The sequence below is a fragment of the Capricornis sumatraensis genome, chromosome 7 (genome assembly GCF_032405125.1).
Source record: "Capricornis sumatraensis isolate serow.1 chromosome 7, serow.2, whole genome shotgun sequence".
Lineage (NCBI taxonomy): Eukaryota > Metazoa > Chordata > Mammalia > Artiodactyla > Bovidae > Capricornis > Capricornis sumatraensis.
The window spans coordinates 71,168,070-71,184,308 of NC_091075.1; the positions used below are offsets into that span (position 1 = coordinate 71,168,070).

Genomic DNA, 16,239 nt, shown 5'->3' on the forward strand with positions numbered 1-16,239 from the left:
TCTGTTTTTCATTGATACTCTCAATTTGCTCTTCCCCAGACCCAGGTTTCTGGATTGTGTTGCTTTTTCTCACTCAAAAAAGTGGTGAGTAACCTCCAGAACCCTAACTTTCTGAACTTCGACAATAGTGGCAACTTTACTATGATAACCAGAATATCCTCTACAATGCCTCAAAATCAGGCCTGGACTGATTACCTGGACACGAGACTTGCCAATGACTCACATTTTATAAAAAGGATTTTAAATCCATGTGTGTTAACACTACTCAGATATAATTCTCTAGGAAGAGAATTCCTCTTTATTTTTCTGTCAACAACTTTAGAGGCAGGGTATTAAACTGATTGAAGTTTCACAAGATTGACATTATTGCTTAAAGTGCTTGAATTGGTTACATTAAAAAAAAAAGGTACAGATTATTTTAAATAAAAACTAAAAAAAAACAAAAATTTTTTTTAGCAACAAAGTCAAATGTGCCACACAAATGCAGTAACTATTTTGGTTACACAGAAATGGAAGCCAGAAATAAATTAATATAATACTGGAAAACAAATTTAATTAGGCAGAAATGTAGGAAATAATTTTCCCTGACCCGTGCCACTTACATGAGTGAATCACACTAGTGCTGATAAATGCCTTGACCATATAATAGCAGACGAGGGCAAAACATTTAGTGCACAATATTTTAATACACATGAACATACAAAGTTGATCAAAATGCAATGTTTATAGATAAAATCCATCTTTGTAATAAAGCTACACTCCAATATCTAAAATAAGCCCTAAAGCTCGTTATAACATAGTTCATTGTTAGGCATGCCCATGAAAATTAAGGGTATCCATGAAAATAAATGCATAGGGACCATTTCTGTCATTTTTTTCCCCATTTCATCTGAAATCCAAAATATACCAAGCTATAAAACCAATATGACTGGCTTCCTAGACAAAGCACCACTCTCCTGTGGTTTTGCTCCTTGGCTCTCTTCAAACCAGCTCACTTCGTGTTTCTTCGGAATGGAAAATGCATCAGAATAACAAGACTGGGCGTCAGCATTCTACCAATATTTACTTTTAAACACATGACATTTTAGCATACTGTATCATAATCTAGATGTTAAACAAGGAAGTAACCAATAAAGCAAACATTCCTTCTCTTCTGAAAGTGGCAAACACTGTAACTTATTTTAAAACACCCAGCAGTTAGAAGAAATACAGCAAGCCTGCCCATTCCTGCCAGAAAAATGACACACACAAACCCTGGCCATTTGAGGGACTGCTGCTGAGCTTTTGTGCTATCGTTCACCTCAGAATGGTCTCACACATCCCACAGCATCCCTGCTTCACACAACGAGTGAGGGATGAAAAATAAAGAAGTGTTATGTGCTCTAGTCTTCACACAAAGGGAAATGACTTGGGAGGATGTAGCTGCCTAGTGTTTCTTTCATTTATTAAAGAAGAAGGGGGACGATGATCCCAGATAGTGCGAAAGTTTAAAAAACTGATGGAGTGTTGGTGGATTTGTGTATTTTTATCTCAATTTTCTTTTTCCTGCACCACACGACCATGTTAATATCTTTGTATTATCTTCAATATTTAGGCAAACATTTATTCATGAACACTTAATTTTAACTGACCTTTTCTACTAAAAGGAATTATTTCAGTTAAATCACTGAGAAAAACTTTTTGCTCATCCAAAAAACCCCAAAAGTACTGAATTTATGACTTAGCACTCAGATAATACTCCTATGAGGGGCTTCCCTGGTGGCTCAGCAGTAAAGAATCTGCCTGCCAATGCAGGAGACTCGGGTTCGATCACTGGGTTGGGAAGATCCCTCGGGGAAGGAAACCCACTTCATTATTCTTGCTGGAAAAGTTCCATGGACAGAAAAGCCTGGAAGGCTACACTCCATGGGGTCACAAAGTCGGACATGACTTTGCGACTAAACAACAAATTAGTTCTATAGGCTTCCAATTGAAACTTTTTTCCTAATAAATTAGCTTCAAGAGTCACTTCAAAGATAATTTTAACAGTGTTTCTCATGTATCACTTCCAACTATACTAGGGATCAGCCATCGTTTTTTTTAAACTTTGCAACCTGCAAATATGTGGATTATGTATAGTATAAACAGCTCCCTGTATCAGTCACCTTCAATTGAGAAGCATCTCTTCTTAAAAACAGGATGAAAACTCACCTTCCAGGTAAGTGATTACTGCATAAGTCTTGTGGAGGGAAGAAAGACAAAATATTTATAAACATGAATTCGCCTCTAAACAAGGCAAGGTATATTTTCATCACTTGTATAAAACAATAATGAGAAGACCACCCTGTTTTTGTCTTCTCCAGTGAAACATAAAACATTTCACTTCAAGCATGAACAGATGCAGGGTGGCATGCTTATGGAAGCTGTGAGCAATAAACAGTTCAAGATACTTCAAAGATAAAGAAATCCAGTTTTCATCTAGATAAAGTGCTATGCTCTTAATTGTTGCAAAATGGCCAGTAACATTTTCAATTTCAGTTTCAGTTCACATTATGCCAAAGTTTGCGTGCTCCTTCGCTGATGTATTAGGTAACAAAATAACGGGTTCACAGTATATTATAGTGTATGGAAGTCAGCGGTCTTCCCACAGGAAGCTGAGATCTACAACTTAAAAGATTTGTAGGAAACCAAAAACCTGCTCAACAGCAAAACAGCGTATCGAACCTTTTAATAAAAGCCATCGATACTCAAATGATTTAATAAATACACATACAACAAAAGTGAAAAAAAAAAAGTAGAACTATGGTGAGATGAGGTTCTTCCAAAAAACTCCGTCTTGTCAAACATCTTGGGAGCCTGAGCCAAAGAAATGCTGCCCCTTTGTTCATCCCACCACCTGCCCACTGACACTCCCTCTGACCCACCTGCATCCCCAGCTAACTCCAATATCTCCTCCGGAGAAGGTTCCATGGTAGCCCTGGGCTTGCCAGGACCTGAAATGCTGAAATATGAACTGTTGTACAATGTGGCTGATGGGAGGACAGGTGCAGCACCTTTGTTCTTCCTGGGAAAGGACGGTGTTGGTGCTGCCTGGCTAAGCAGAGCTGGGCGGGTGGCAGTCCCCGTGGTGTCTCAGCCCTACCACCTCTGACCGCAGAACACCAGCGGGGTTGGAAAGATACCCTGGAAAGCTTAGCAGCGCCGGATAAAGGAGAGATACAACTCACAGGACAGAAGAAGAGCATCACTAAAAACAAAGAGCACAGAGCTATTTTCCTGAAACTTGGTTTTGGTAGAAAGAGAAGAAAAGCAACTTTCCACTGTGCACAAAAGCTTCCTCCTCTCGGCTTTGCCTGCCCTGAGCTCCACGTCTCCTCAGCCCCTGGCTTGTTAACGGCCGGGTGGGCACAGCCCTGGGCATCCTCGAACAGCTTCTCTTCACCCTGTTCCACCCGGAAGATGAATTCAGTTTCGAGGTTACTCAATTTTAAAACATTTTCACTCGAACAAACTTAAAGCTATAGTTGCAGCTCTAAAAGGTAAGCATCTACCCCATTCTTCTGTCCTTCTGTCAGAAAAGAGGCAGAGAAGCTAAAAATGGGGAGCAATGTTTCCAGGGACAAGTTAAAGGAATGCATTGAAAGGAGACCCCGGAAGCCATTTAGGAAGATTAGCAAAGACCCCAAATAGACTGTCAATGTCTGTAAGAAATGGCATTCTAATTCAGCCAGACAGTGGCACAGTATGTACCTGAAACTAAAATTAGCAAATGTTATTCATCTAATCCTTACTACAATCTGATTGCAGTTAACTCTACCTCAGACTAACATAAAACCACGAGTAGTGCTGCTTGTAGAAAAATGAAGGGGGAAGAGAGTCACGCAGCCAGACCACCGAGACTTGGAGTGATGCCGTTCACTGGTGGTCCACTGGAGAGGAGGGATGTCTGCAGAGAGACCAGGTCCGAGTGCATTTTCCCTCACTCGAGTTAGTTCCACAGTCCTTTAAGTTATTCTCTTGACTGATAGAATAAAATATATCCAGATTCTGAATTTTTCGATATATCTGATGTCAGGCCATAGAATTCTTCAATAGCTTGGGCATCTATTTTCTGCAAGAAAGAGAAGTGAAACCACACAATGGTTTAACATGATTACTAGGAGAAGGAAAGAAAGGCTAATAGGATGCACAAGAAAATGGAAGAAACACCATCATAAACTTGGGAACTTTCAACAGCAAACGGGTAACTCCACAGACTTGACCGAGAGAACATGACGACTCACACTGCAAATCCCTGGGAGAGAATGCCACCCTTTCCACTATTAGCAACCATAGGTGTGCACTCTTTGAAGAAGACAGGACTTCTGTCTTTCAAACGGTAAACTGTAGGAGCTCTTGGGAATAAGCATAATTCATTCAGGTCATCAAAGCTTATTCCTTTTAGTGCTACCTTAAGTGGGCTCAAATAGACCATGTCTTTTAGGATGGCAAGGAGGTCCCACGTCTGTGGTCGATCAGTTAACAAAAACACAGTATTGATGAGTCCCTGATCTTACCCCTTCTCCCCTTCCAGAGAGGCTGGGGAGCAGCAGAATGTAGTTCTGAGAGAAATGTAAACTGTTTTCAAGTCAGATGACGGGAATACAGGTCTATTTTAGAAAACGTCCATATGCACACATCCCAAAACACTGTCTCCACCCCAGCTCCCTCGGATATAATCATCTGTTTACCAACCTCTACAATGTCGTCGTCAAACAAGAGCCAGAAGCCATGACTTTTCACAATAGTAATATAATGCCCACGATTAGGACCACTGGAAAAGAACAAACAGAAGAATGTTACTAGTTAACATTTATTTCTTTATAAAACTCTATGTAGCTCTTTATATGCAATGACTTTTGGGGGGGGGGGGAAAAACAACTATCACTAGGACAGAGAACTTGGAATAAGTCATGTCCACGTCCACATGTCTTTGGCCACAACTCACAGAGAGACACCTGGGTGCTGACACTGTGCTGGGCACAAGGGAAGATGAATGAAGCCTGTTTCAAAGGATTCACGATCCACTGGGGAAAACAGACATTCAAATTCAACAAATATTAACACATAATTATTGTACACCCACTATGCTCCATCTAGGTCCATTCAGGCAGTTAGGCAAAAAAGAAAAAAAAAAAAAAAAAGCAGTGAATGGGGGCTTCCCTGGTGGTCCAGTGACTCTGTGCGCCCAGTGCAGAGGGCCTGGGTTTGATTCCTGGTCAGGGAACCAGATCCCATGTGCCAAAACACAGTTCACAGGACATCCAGCATGGTGCAGCTAAGACCACGTGGTGCAGCCAAATAAATAAATAAACATTAAGACTGGGAGAAAAGCCTCTTCTCTTCTACTTAAACAAACAAAAAAAAGCAGTGAATGAAACAAAGTCCTGCCTTTCCTGAGGTTGAGGGTTGGAGTGGTAATAAACTAAAATGCAAATATATTTCAAGGGGTGATACATGCTGAAGAATATAGCAGTGCAACGGGGTGGTGAGTGATAGAGGGAAGGTGCTATGGTGATGATATGAGATGTGAGCAGAAGGAATTTCCCTGAAGGGGAGGAGTGTGTGTGGGTGTGTGTGTATGCTGTGGGTGTGTGTGTGTGTGTTGTGTGTGTGTCTGTGTGTGTGAGAGAGAGAGAGAGGGAGGGAGAGACAAGCCATGAGACCACGTGATGGAAGTTTCAGGAATGGAGAAGAGCAAGTGCAAGGCCTAGGGGATGGGTGCGGGTGGGAACAGTGCGATCAGGGAACAGCTCGAAGAGCCAAGTGAGCTGCAGTGGACGAGGCTTAGGAATGGGCCACTGTGGTTAAGATTACAGACTTCACTGTGAGTGAGCCAGGAAGATACTCGGGAACTTTGAGGAGTGATGTGATCTGATTCAAGTTTTAGAAAGATATTAAACCAAAATGTGTAATAACAAGTAGGAAAACAAAAAGGTACATTATTACACACTGCAGAAAAAAGTAGACTGGACAACCAAACAGCTTCTCCTATGAAGCCAGGTTTGCACAACTGACGGAGTTTTTAACTCTAACTCTGAAGTTTTGTTTTCTCAATGCATCATCAAAGTTGGAAAGCTGAACCTGCCTTAGTCTGCTTTTTCTTTGCTACACTGCACAGCATGCGGGATGTTAGTTCCCCAGTCAAGGATCAAACCCACATCCTGTGCATTCAAAGTGCAGGGTCTTAACCACTGGACCACCAGGGAAGTCCCTTTAGTTTGCTTTCTTTAAATAAAAGCTACCCCAGAGGATTGTTCACACCTTTCTCCAGCCACTCTCTCCCCTCCCTCTGAGCTCCAGCCCACGGGTCACCTCTGTTTTCACACACATCAGCGTTCTTAGCTGGGGCCTCTGTGCCTGCTGCAGCTCTGCCTGAAAGTGTCCTCACTCATGTCTGCATTCTTGCCTCTTTTTATTCCTTGGGCGGGCTTCAGCTCAAATGTCATCTCAGGAGATAAACCTTTGCTGACCACCTTCCCTGAAGGGGCACCTCCCACTGCTCTCTGTCATCGCCCTCTTCCTTACTCATGTGTGTGCTTAGTCGCTCAGTCACGTCTGACTGTGTGTGACCCCGTAGACTGCAGCCTGCCAGGCTCCTCTGTCCATGGGGATTCTCTAGTCAAGAATATTGTGGTGGGTTGCCATTTCCTAGTATATACAGAGTCGGACATGACTTATTGACTAAACCACCAGGAACATAGAATATACATAGCATATACATAATATATGGGATTCCCTGGTAGCTCAGCTGGTAAAGAATCCACCTGCAATGCAAGAGACCCTGGTTCAATTCCAGGGTCAGAAAGATACCCTGGAGAAGGGATAGGCTACCCACTCCAGAATTCTTGGGCTTCCCTGGTGGCTCAGACGGTAAAGAATCTGTCTGCAATGAGGGAGACCTGGGTTTGATCCCTGGGTTGGGAGGATCCCCTGGAGGAGGGCATGGTTAAATCAAAGAAAACTGTTAAAGAACTCTTATAAATAAATAAATAGAAAATAGATGTGTGTGCATGTATGCTCAGTCACTCAGTTGTGTCCACCTCTTTGGGATTCCATGGACTGTAGCCCACCAGGCTCCTCTGCCCATGGGATTCTCCAGGCAAGAGTACTGGAGTGGGTTGCCACACCCTCCTCCAGGGGATCTTCCCAACCCTGAGGCTCTTTAAAATAATTAGCAGTTAGAAGTATTCTTCAGGGGCAAATAGAAAGGTGGCTTGTAACTGACCAACAAATACAACTTTCTGAGAACTAAGACAATAATCTGTGACTATGGCTCTGCATGGGACAAAACAAGGGTTGCTTCAGGTAGTTACAGTTTCTGATACCATCCACCCAGTCGAGGAAAGGAAATCACTCCATCCCTCCCTGTGGAACCACGCATCCTCTTGGTAATGGTCTGTTTACTACCACTCCATCCAGGTGGATGGAGAGGAAAAGACACCTGCTCTGTGACAGGCCCCAATCTGAAGCCTACAAGGGCGACAGCAATGTCGATCCCAGGGAGGGGACACAGATCCATCCCAGCTGAGCAAATAATAGCAACAGGTGAATTTTCAGTAGAGTTTTCACGACTTACACCAAATTATACAATAAAAAATATTTCCTCAAAAGACTTACAGCAAAAACACTTTGCTTCTCCATATCAAGGGCATTTCTCTCCACTCTCTTTTTTTTTTTTTGATTATGTACTTATTATAGAATACAGGGGAAAGGCTTAAAACTGCCTAAAGAACACTTAAGGATACATTTTAATTATTCAAATGCCAAAAAAGTGTTAAATTCCATCCACTGCTTCCAGTCTTTATTTAGGTATCTTAAAACACTTTAGTGATCACACTAAATGAGGAACCTGGTTTTTCAGAAATTAAAATCACAGCACAAACATTTACTTTTCCATGTGATTTCAAATTCTTTGTATCTAATGGAGATTTATTATCTCCCTTATGAGAGAACATTTAAATTATTATTATGTGTTAATTTTGTCTTTATTTTTAAATTTATTATTTTACTTTATATACATAAGTTTAGAGATTCATTTTGAGGTGATAAACTGGAGCTTAGAGGAAATTCCCCGAAGCGCCATCACCACGGAGTCTCACATCCCCGGCCCCACCCCTGAAAGATGTGGCAGAGTCCACGTGGCCCAAGGACAGCGCCTCCCTCCACGCGCTCCCTGCCCGCCCTCACCTGCCGCAGTGCACCACCACCGCGACCAGGTCATACATGCGGTCCAAGTTGACTGCATCACTGGAGGTGTTGAAGAGCCGGAGTTCCAACGGGAAGACCACTCGGTAGGAGAGCTTGGTGTACCTATGGAGCTGCTCCATGTACTTGAACCGCTTGAGGTGCAGGGCCAAAATCATGGGCAGCTTTTTGACTCTCATCCTAAAATAAACCATGCAACAGAAAATCAGTGGCATCCAATGCCTGTGAGTGGGACCAATTATACCACAGCACGAATGGAGAGCAGGAGGGGTCCAACAAACCTCAAACCAGCAAACAGCCAATCCACGTGCCAGAGTAAAAGGATGCTCGCTTGCACAGACTCGGCTAACTGGAGCCTAGTAAGCAGAGAAGAGCGCAGTGGGGCTAGGATGTGGGGGTGGATCATCTGTTTGGTCAAAGGAGACACCCCAGAACTTATGTACCAATAAATATATGATGCACAATTGCTCTACGTCACTGCCCTCTGCCTCCCAGGAAGAATGATATTTGGATAATCCCTCAACTCTGAGATAATGGAGAGGAGAGGGACTGTTTTTGAGAAAAGCAGGCTGGGGAAAGGACAAGCAGAGGGTGGATTCTGTACATACAGGTTCTGAGAACCGACAAACAGGCATGCCTCGGATATCCACTGCCAACTGGTTACCATCAGATAATCAGGCATGCTGGGCCCATTCTCCCTCCTTACTCCTGGGCAAGTCATTTCCCTTTTCTGGCTCTCAGGTTCCTCGCTTATAAATTCAGAGATTGATTGGCTTAGGGCTATATTTCTCAAAATAGGCTCGTGAGAGCACGGGAGATGTTAATGGATGCGGGGTTTCTGAGGTCAAGTCAGGATGCTGCTCTCCCTTCTGTTCCTAAGTTCCTCCTTGCACATCCACATACCTAAGGCTTTGAGAAATCCTGCAGAAAAGGATTTTCTTTTGTTCGATGCAGCAGTTCCACAACTTACACAAACATGAAAAGCTCTTTTTTCAACTAGATGACCATTAACATTCTTCAGTAAGAAGTCGCAAAGACAATAGTTTATGGAGATAACTCTGATAGAATAGAGGATTTTCTGGTTACCTTTGAGGACACCTTCTTTGAAGGTCCTGAATTATTGTAAATGCTGTTTGACTTGTGCATATTTTCCATGAATTATTGTTTGTAAAGGACAAATTTAATAGAATATTATTTAGAAATCTATTGAAAAAAAAAATCCTGTGCATAAAAGTAAGCAAAACCACACCATCAGCAGAAACATAAGATTTATGGGGATCCCTATTATTTTTTAGGAACACAGCATTTTAATGTATAAAACTTCCAGGGTTGAATAGAATATGCTTTCATGCTCCACTGGAAGACTTAGGATGGCCTTAGGCAGACTTAGTTTAGATTATATGGATGGGGACAGAGATAAGCTCCCCAACCACTAATGAATGTTAACTCCCATCTGCCACCACAATGACTAACCTTTCTCCAATTCTGAGACACCAAAGAAAGATGTGCATGTCTGGGGATGAAGGGCTGAGAGACTGGTCAGAGAAACTCGTTCAATTTCAGCTCTAGACCCCTCACAGTTTTAGATGGTAGGAATGGGCATCTGTGAGTTATCCTGAATATGCCACAAACCATGGACAGGGGAAACTTAACTCATGGTAAAGCGTCACAGGGCAGTAAAAATGTCAAGATTTTTGGCTTCTGGGGACAGAACATAGGGAAGGACAATTATTTCACATTGTTCAAAGACCTGTAACTGGCCAGTGCTGGTAAAAAGATGGGCAACCTTGGGTCTTCTATCAACTCTGAATATGATAACTTTCTTTTTACCCATCCACAGACTGCTGTTATTGATTTCCTCATGCTTCCTTATTAAATGATTAGTGTTACTTGCCTCTTCTATCTTCTAAATAAGAAGTTCCAACATTAGGCAATACTAACAGTATTACTGGGTGACCACTATGTGTTATGTACTATGCTAAGTCATTTTATGATTCACCTTTAATCCCAAGAGGACAGTGATCACACTTGCTCACCACTTGTTTAGCCAGCATGAGTATCTGGCACACTGAATAAATGAATGAACAAACAGACAGATGAACACATGATCAGATGAATGGGCAACTTCCCCAGGTAGGCATTCTTATCGTAGTCTACCAGTGAAGAAGGTAACTGACTTCTCCAAAGCTACTTGGTTACGAGCCCTAGGAACTGGGATTCAAAAATCAGATCTGTCAGGCTCCACAGTCTGGTCCCTTCTGCGGATAGGAAGCCACCCCCGGGCTAAACCCTTACGCACCTTTTCTGGGCCTCCTGTTTGCTGCAGCATGTTTCACAATAATACTTCTGTTCACTACACAGTGTTTCTGTGTTGCTGAAATCTCTGCAGAGAAAAATATTTTCAACTTAACAGAAGTCCAAAATGTATTCAGCTTACCATGTCCTAAACTCTCTATTACCGGTAGGGTAATTTTTAAGTGAATGTGGGTAAAGAAGTAATGAGAAAAGATTCTTCTTGGGAGCAAGTGCTATGATGATTAGAGCATGTTCACTGGGCTGGGTTATGATTTCACCATGAAAGATTTTCAAGTAAGCTTTATTTAATGGGACACAGATAGATCTAAATTAGGGTTTCCAACTGATTCAGGAAAAAAAAAAAAAAAAGAAACTCAAGGTTTTTAAGAGACAGTACCCGAAAACTGGAGATGAAAATTATAATAGAAAAATACTAACTATAGTAAAAGCCAACCATTACAGTGAAAGTCAAATCCAAAAAACCATCATACAAAATGCTAGGAGACATTACTACATGGTTAATGAAAAACGATCTGTCTTAGGTGGTCTACGTTTTCAAAGAGCACGAAAGATAATAAAATTTAAATTGTATTCAATGGTCCTTATATTGAACTCAGAAAATCTTAAATTATCAGGAGATGACTACCAACCCCCTGCTCCCCTCCTGCCCACATGCTGGATGATAAGAACTCCCAACCACCTCCTCCTGAGAACAAATGCCATTGGGATGCTATGTCAGTATTCACCTTATCGTAAGATCTTACTGTGCTACTGACAGCTTTCATTTTTTAAAATGTCACGGCTTTTCATTCTTCTCTGGCCATCAAGATTCTACTCAGCATTCCTGCGGTACTGCCTCAAAGGCTGAATAGAATATCCAGAATATCCTAACACCCTGGAGTCTTGAAAAAGGCCGTGACATTTCCTTATTCATAGGGAGTGTCCTAGCACTAGATCGACCAGCTTTTACCAACAGAAAAAGTTATTTACATGGTGTTACTAACTCAACCACTTAAATAGAGCTTATCAAGAGAATACATAGATTATTCATTCATTAGATTCCCCAGTGGCTATCAACCATACCCTGGACTGGGTGCTGGGGATCCAGAGAGAACGCCTGCCCTCACAGCACACAGGTTACCAGAGACAAAAGCAATGAGCCATTTACAACACTCAGTGTTCGGTGCAGGTGAAACATACATCATTTCATACTACTGACTCCCCTGCCTAAAGCTCTTGGATAGTTTCTTGGTGAATTCAGGAATAAAATCCAAATTTCTTTTTTAACTTCTTAAAAAATTTATTTGACTGTGCTGGCTCTTAAGTTGCAGCATGTGGGATCTAGTTCCCAGGCCAGGGATCAAACCCGCTCCCCTGCATTGGGGGCGCCGAGTCTCAGCCACTGGACCACCAAGGAAGTCCCTAAAATCCACATTTCTTGCTATGCCAACAGACTGTCTGCTCTTCTGACCCGTCTCCGGCCTTTCTGCCTCCTTCACGCTGCTCCAGTCCCACCGGCTGGCCTTCTCTGCAGCTCCAGGGTGCCTTGCTCTCCCTGCTCCAGTCCCACCGGCTGGCCTTCTCTGCAGCTCCAGGGAGCCTTGCTCTCCCTGCTCCAGGGCATGTGCCAGTGCCATTTTTCTCTGCACTAACAGCTTTTCCCAGATGCTTCCACCGCTGGCCCTGCTCATTGTTCAGAGCTCAGCTTCTACGTCACCTCTTTGGAAAGGACTTCCCCAGTCACTCTCTCCAAACCCATCCAGCCCCTACTCTGTTGCTGTCTTGTTTTCCTCTGAGCACTTATCACTATCTGAAACATCCTCCTAGTTGCTGGATGACGGGTATGGGCAGTGACCGTGTCTGTCTCGCTCACTGCCAGAGTCCCAGCACTGAGGATGGGCCTGACATACAACAGCACTCAACGATGTGTGCTGGCTGAACAAAGGGAAACGCATGTATACAAAGTCCCCAGCAAAGTACAGAGGATGGAGAATGAACTTGAACTGGGGCAATTCAGGAATGTTTCCTCAAGGGGTGATATCTGAGTCAGATTCTCAAAAAGGGAAAGTGAACCAAGGGATTAGGAGTCCAGGATTCCAGACAGAGTGAAGGCCGTGACCGAGAGGCATGAACACAAGATACAGAGCACGCTTCTTAGAAGCTGTGTGGACCCTGTGACTCTCTACCTTGTCTCTGTGGGCTTGACAGCATCAGATGGTGCTTTATGGACCATTTATGGCAGCCCTCTGGAGGAAGGACTGGAGGGGGTCGAAAAGCAAAAACACAGTTTAGAAGGCAAGTATACGCAACCCTCAGACTCCAAGTGCCTGGTACCTGATACAGACTCAAACTCAGCTGAATGAATACTGCTCAGCTCTTCATGGAGTAACTGTTGTGAAATCTCTTCTTGGTCTGCACAAGATTTACTGGGGTAGAACAGAGCAACCAAGAAGGGGCAGTGAGTCTGGGTGAGGGTGGAGGGTCATAGTTTTGGAATGTCTACCACAGACAAACCTCTCCTCTGTCCTACTAAAGAATCAGAGTAAGTCAGGCAACAACACTGTAAATAGGGTACGCTCCAATAAAAGTTAATTAAAAAAAAGAAGACCTCAGGCAAGTACAACAAATAAGAAATTAAACACTTTCTACTCAAATTTCTCAATTTAAAAAAAAAGTTTTTGTAGATCCACAAAGGTAAAAACATAGTAGAAGTTGGTACTTAAAGACCCGACTCACCATCCTGCCCAGCCCTAGATGACTGGAAGCTTGTTGCCACAGGAGAGGCAGGACAAAGCCTTCAGAGCATCTGTGAGTCAAGAACTGGAAAATGCAGCTAAGTCAGAGAGACGGAGTGGCCCCAGCAGGAAACTGAGGCACAGCGGGTCTGTCAGATAACGCTGTACAGTTGTTGGAATAAAAGAGGGCCACAAATGTTGAGGAAACTCCTCAATGAAGAAACCAAAGAGGAGAGGCTGCTGCTGCTGCTAAGTCGCTTCAGTCATGTCCAACTCTATGCGACCCCACAGATGGCAGCCCACCAGGCTCCTCCGTCCCTGGGATTCTCCAGGCAAGAACACTGGAGTGGGCTGCCATTTCCTTCTCCAATGCATGAAAGTGAAACGTGAAAGTGAAGTTGTTCAGTCCTGTCCAACTCTAAGCAACCCCATGAACAAGACGAGAAGAGAAAGGTCTTTTAGACACTCGGGATAAATTACATCAAAGCACAGAGGAGAGGTTATTGGGAAAGCACAAAACTCTGTATTTCTTGAAAAAGAGTCAAAGAAACACTTTTTAAAAATATACTTTGGGAGCAAGTCTAATATGAAACATATACCTTCATAAGGACTATAAAGCCTAATGGAAATGTACACAAGAAAACTTGAAAAAAATGGAGAATGACTATGTTTCCAGCTGAGATGGCTACAGGTTGTAAGAATAGCTATCATGACCAAGGTAATGTCTATGTTTGAGAGAAAACATTTTTGATTTAAATCTTAACCTTTCACTCAACACATTAGCTCAAAAATTGATTTAAAAAAATTCTCAGAGGCGGTCCTAAGATGGAGGAGGAATAGGACGGGGAGACCACTTTCTCGCCCACAAATTCATCAAAAGAACATTTGAAAGCCGAGCAAATTCCATAAAACAACCTCTGAATGCTGGCAGAGGACATCAGGCACCCAGAAAGGCAGCCCATTGTCTTCAAAGGGAGGTAGGACAAAATACAAAAGACAAAAAGACAAAAGAGGTAGGGACGGAGATCCCGCCCGAGAAGAGAGTCTTAAAAGAGAGAAGTTTCCAAACACCAGAAAACACTCTCTCTGGTGGGTCTATGGCGAGCCTTGGAATCTCAGAGGGCAAAATAACCAGGAGGAAAAATAAATAAAAAATTAAAACCCACAGATAACGTGGCTGACAGCAAGTGGAGGAGGAGGAGGAGCCCAGACGCTCGCATCGCCCACTAGCAAGCAGGGGCTGGACAGGGAGGTGCGGGCTGCATTGCTTAGTGTAAGGACCTCGCCTGAATGCCCTGAGGGCAATCTGAGGGAACTAGCTTGAGACAGCAACCCAGACTGGAATAGCTATCGGTGGCTCAGTCGGTAAAGCATCCGTCTACAATATGGGAGACCTGAGTTCGATCCCTGAATTGGGAAGATCCCCTGGAGAAGGAAATGGCAATCTACTCCAGGACTATTGCCTGGAAAATCCCATGGACAGAGAAGCCTGGTAGGCTACAGTCCATGGGGTCGGAAAGAGTCGGACACGACTGAGCAACTTCACTTTCACTTTCAAGACACCGCCAGCCTTGCTCATAGAACAAAGGACTGAGCAGAGCTAGCCGGCTGAGGACCGGCCCATCCCCCACAGGAGGCAGGCAGGTGAGGGCAGCCAGAGCTGGAAGGGGGCAATACTGGCCCCAGAGAGGCATCCTATACCAAACTGCAAGCTGACGTCATTGCTAACCAAGACTTCTTGGGATTCTGGATGGTCAACATCCTCTGGGAGAGTTGCAGACAGAGATCAGCTCCCCAGAAGAGACACACGGCACACCTGAGAAGGCATGCCCGTTGTACACCCAGAAAACCGAGTGGCTGGGACGGGGGAGGTGATAAGCCACAGCCTTCAACTGGGACCAACTGCGCTCACCAAGCACCTGGTCACCTGAGCTGCTCGGATCTGGAAGGGCACAAAATGCAGGCCCCACCAAGTCTGCACCTTTGTGGAGTACCTGAGAACCTGAACCTGAGTGGCTTAGACCTGGGGACTGCATGAAACCCAGGGCCTGCATCAGACAGTTCCTGGCAGAGCAACCTAGAGCCTGAGTAGTATAGCCTGGGAAAGCACACATGCCGTGAGCAGAGGCAAACCCAGTGTGACTGAATCACTGTGAGCACATGCCACTGATATTTGTTTGCAGGGTTCCTCCCTCCCCACAGCACGACTGAACAAGTGAGCCTAAAAAAAGTGACCTCCACCACCCGCCTTGTGTCAGGGCGGAAATTAGACACTGAAGAGACCAGCAAACAGAAGAAGCTGAAATAAACAGAGGGAACCACTCTGGAAGTGACAGGCGCAATAGATTAAAACCCTGTACTTAGCACCAACTCCATAGGAAGGGGCCTGTAGACCTTGAGAAGTACAAGCTGGACCAAGGAACTATCTGAAAATGAACTGACCCCACACTATCTGCAACAGTTCCAGAGAAAGTCCTAGATATATTTTTACTATAATCATTTTTTAAATTAAAAAAAATTTTTTTTAATTGTTAAGTCCCCTATTATTTCTTTAATTTTCATTTTTATAACCTACTATTACCTTGCCAAAAAAAAAGACCCTATTTTTAAAGCAAACTTCATATATATATATTTTATAATTTTTGTGACTTTTTAAAAAATATTCTATTTTTGAGAATCTAACCTCTACTCTAGATTTTTAATCTTTGCTTTTTGGTATTTGTTATCAATTTTGTATCTTTAAGAACCCAATCTTCAGTACCCATTTTAACTTGGGTGCGAGATTACTGGCTTGACTGCTCTCTCCCTCTTTGGACTCTCCTTTTTCTCCACCAGGTCGCCTCTATCTCCTCTCTCCCCCTTTTCTTCTTTACCCAACTCTGTGAATCTCTTTGTGTGTTCTGGGCTGTGGAGAACACTTAGGGAACTGATTACTGGCTGGATCTCTCTCTCTCCTTTTGATTCCCCCTTTTATCCCCCTGGC

The 16,239-nt window shown here is 43.4% G+C and overlaps 1 protein-coding gene across 1 annotated transcript in view; it reads right to left on the minus strand.

Moving 5' to 3' along the window:
• Nucleotides 1-317: 317 nt before the first annotated feature.
• The window catches only part of USP46 (ubiquitin specific peptidase 46), a 73,061-nt gene continuing 57,139 nt past the window's right edge, over nt 318-16,239 (minus strand). The window contains exons 6-9 of the mRNA XM_068975090.1: nt 10,526-10,609; nt 8,209-8,406; nt 4,714-4,792; nt 318-4,090 (exon numbers count right to left, since the gene is read on the minus strand). Coding sequence (XP_068831191.1) covers nt 3,989-4,090; nt 4,714-4,792; nt 8,209-8,406; nt 10,526-10,609 — 463 coding nt within the window. The 3' untranslated portion in view covers nt 318-3,988. The remainder of the gene's footprint in view (nt 4,091-4,713; nt 4,793-8,208; nt 8,407-10,525; nt 10,610-16,239) is intronic.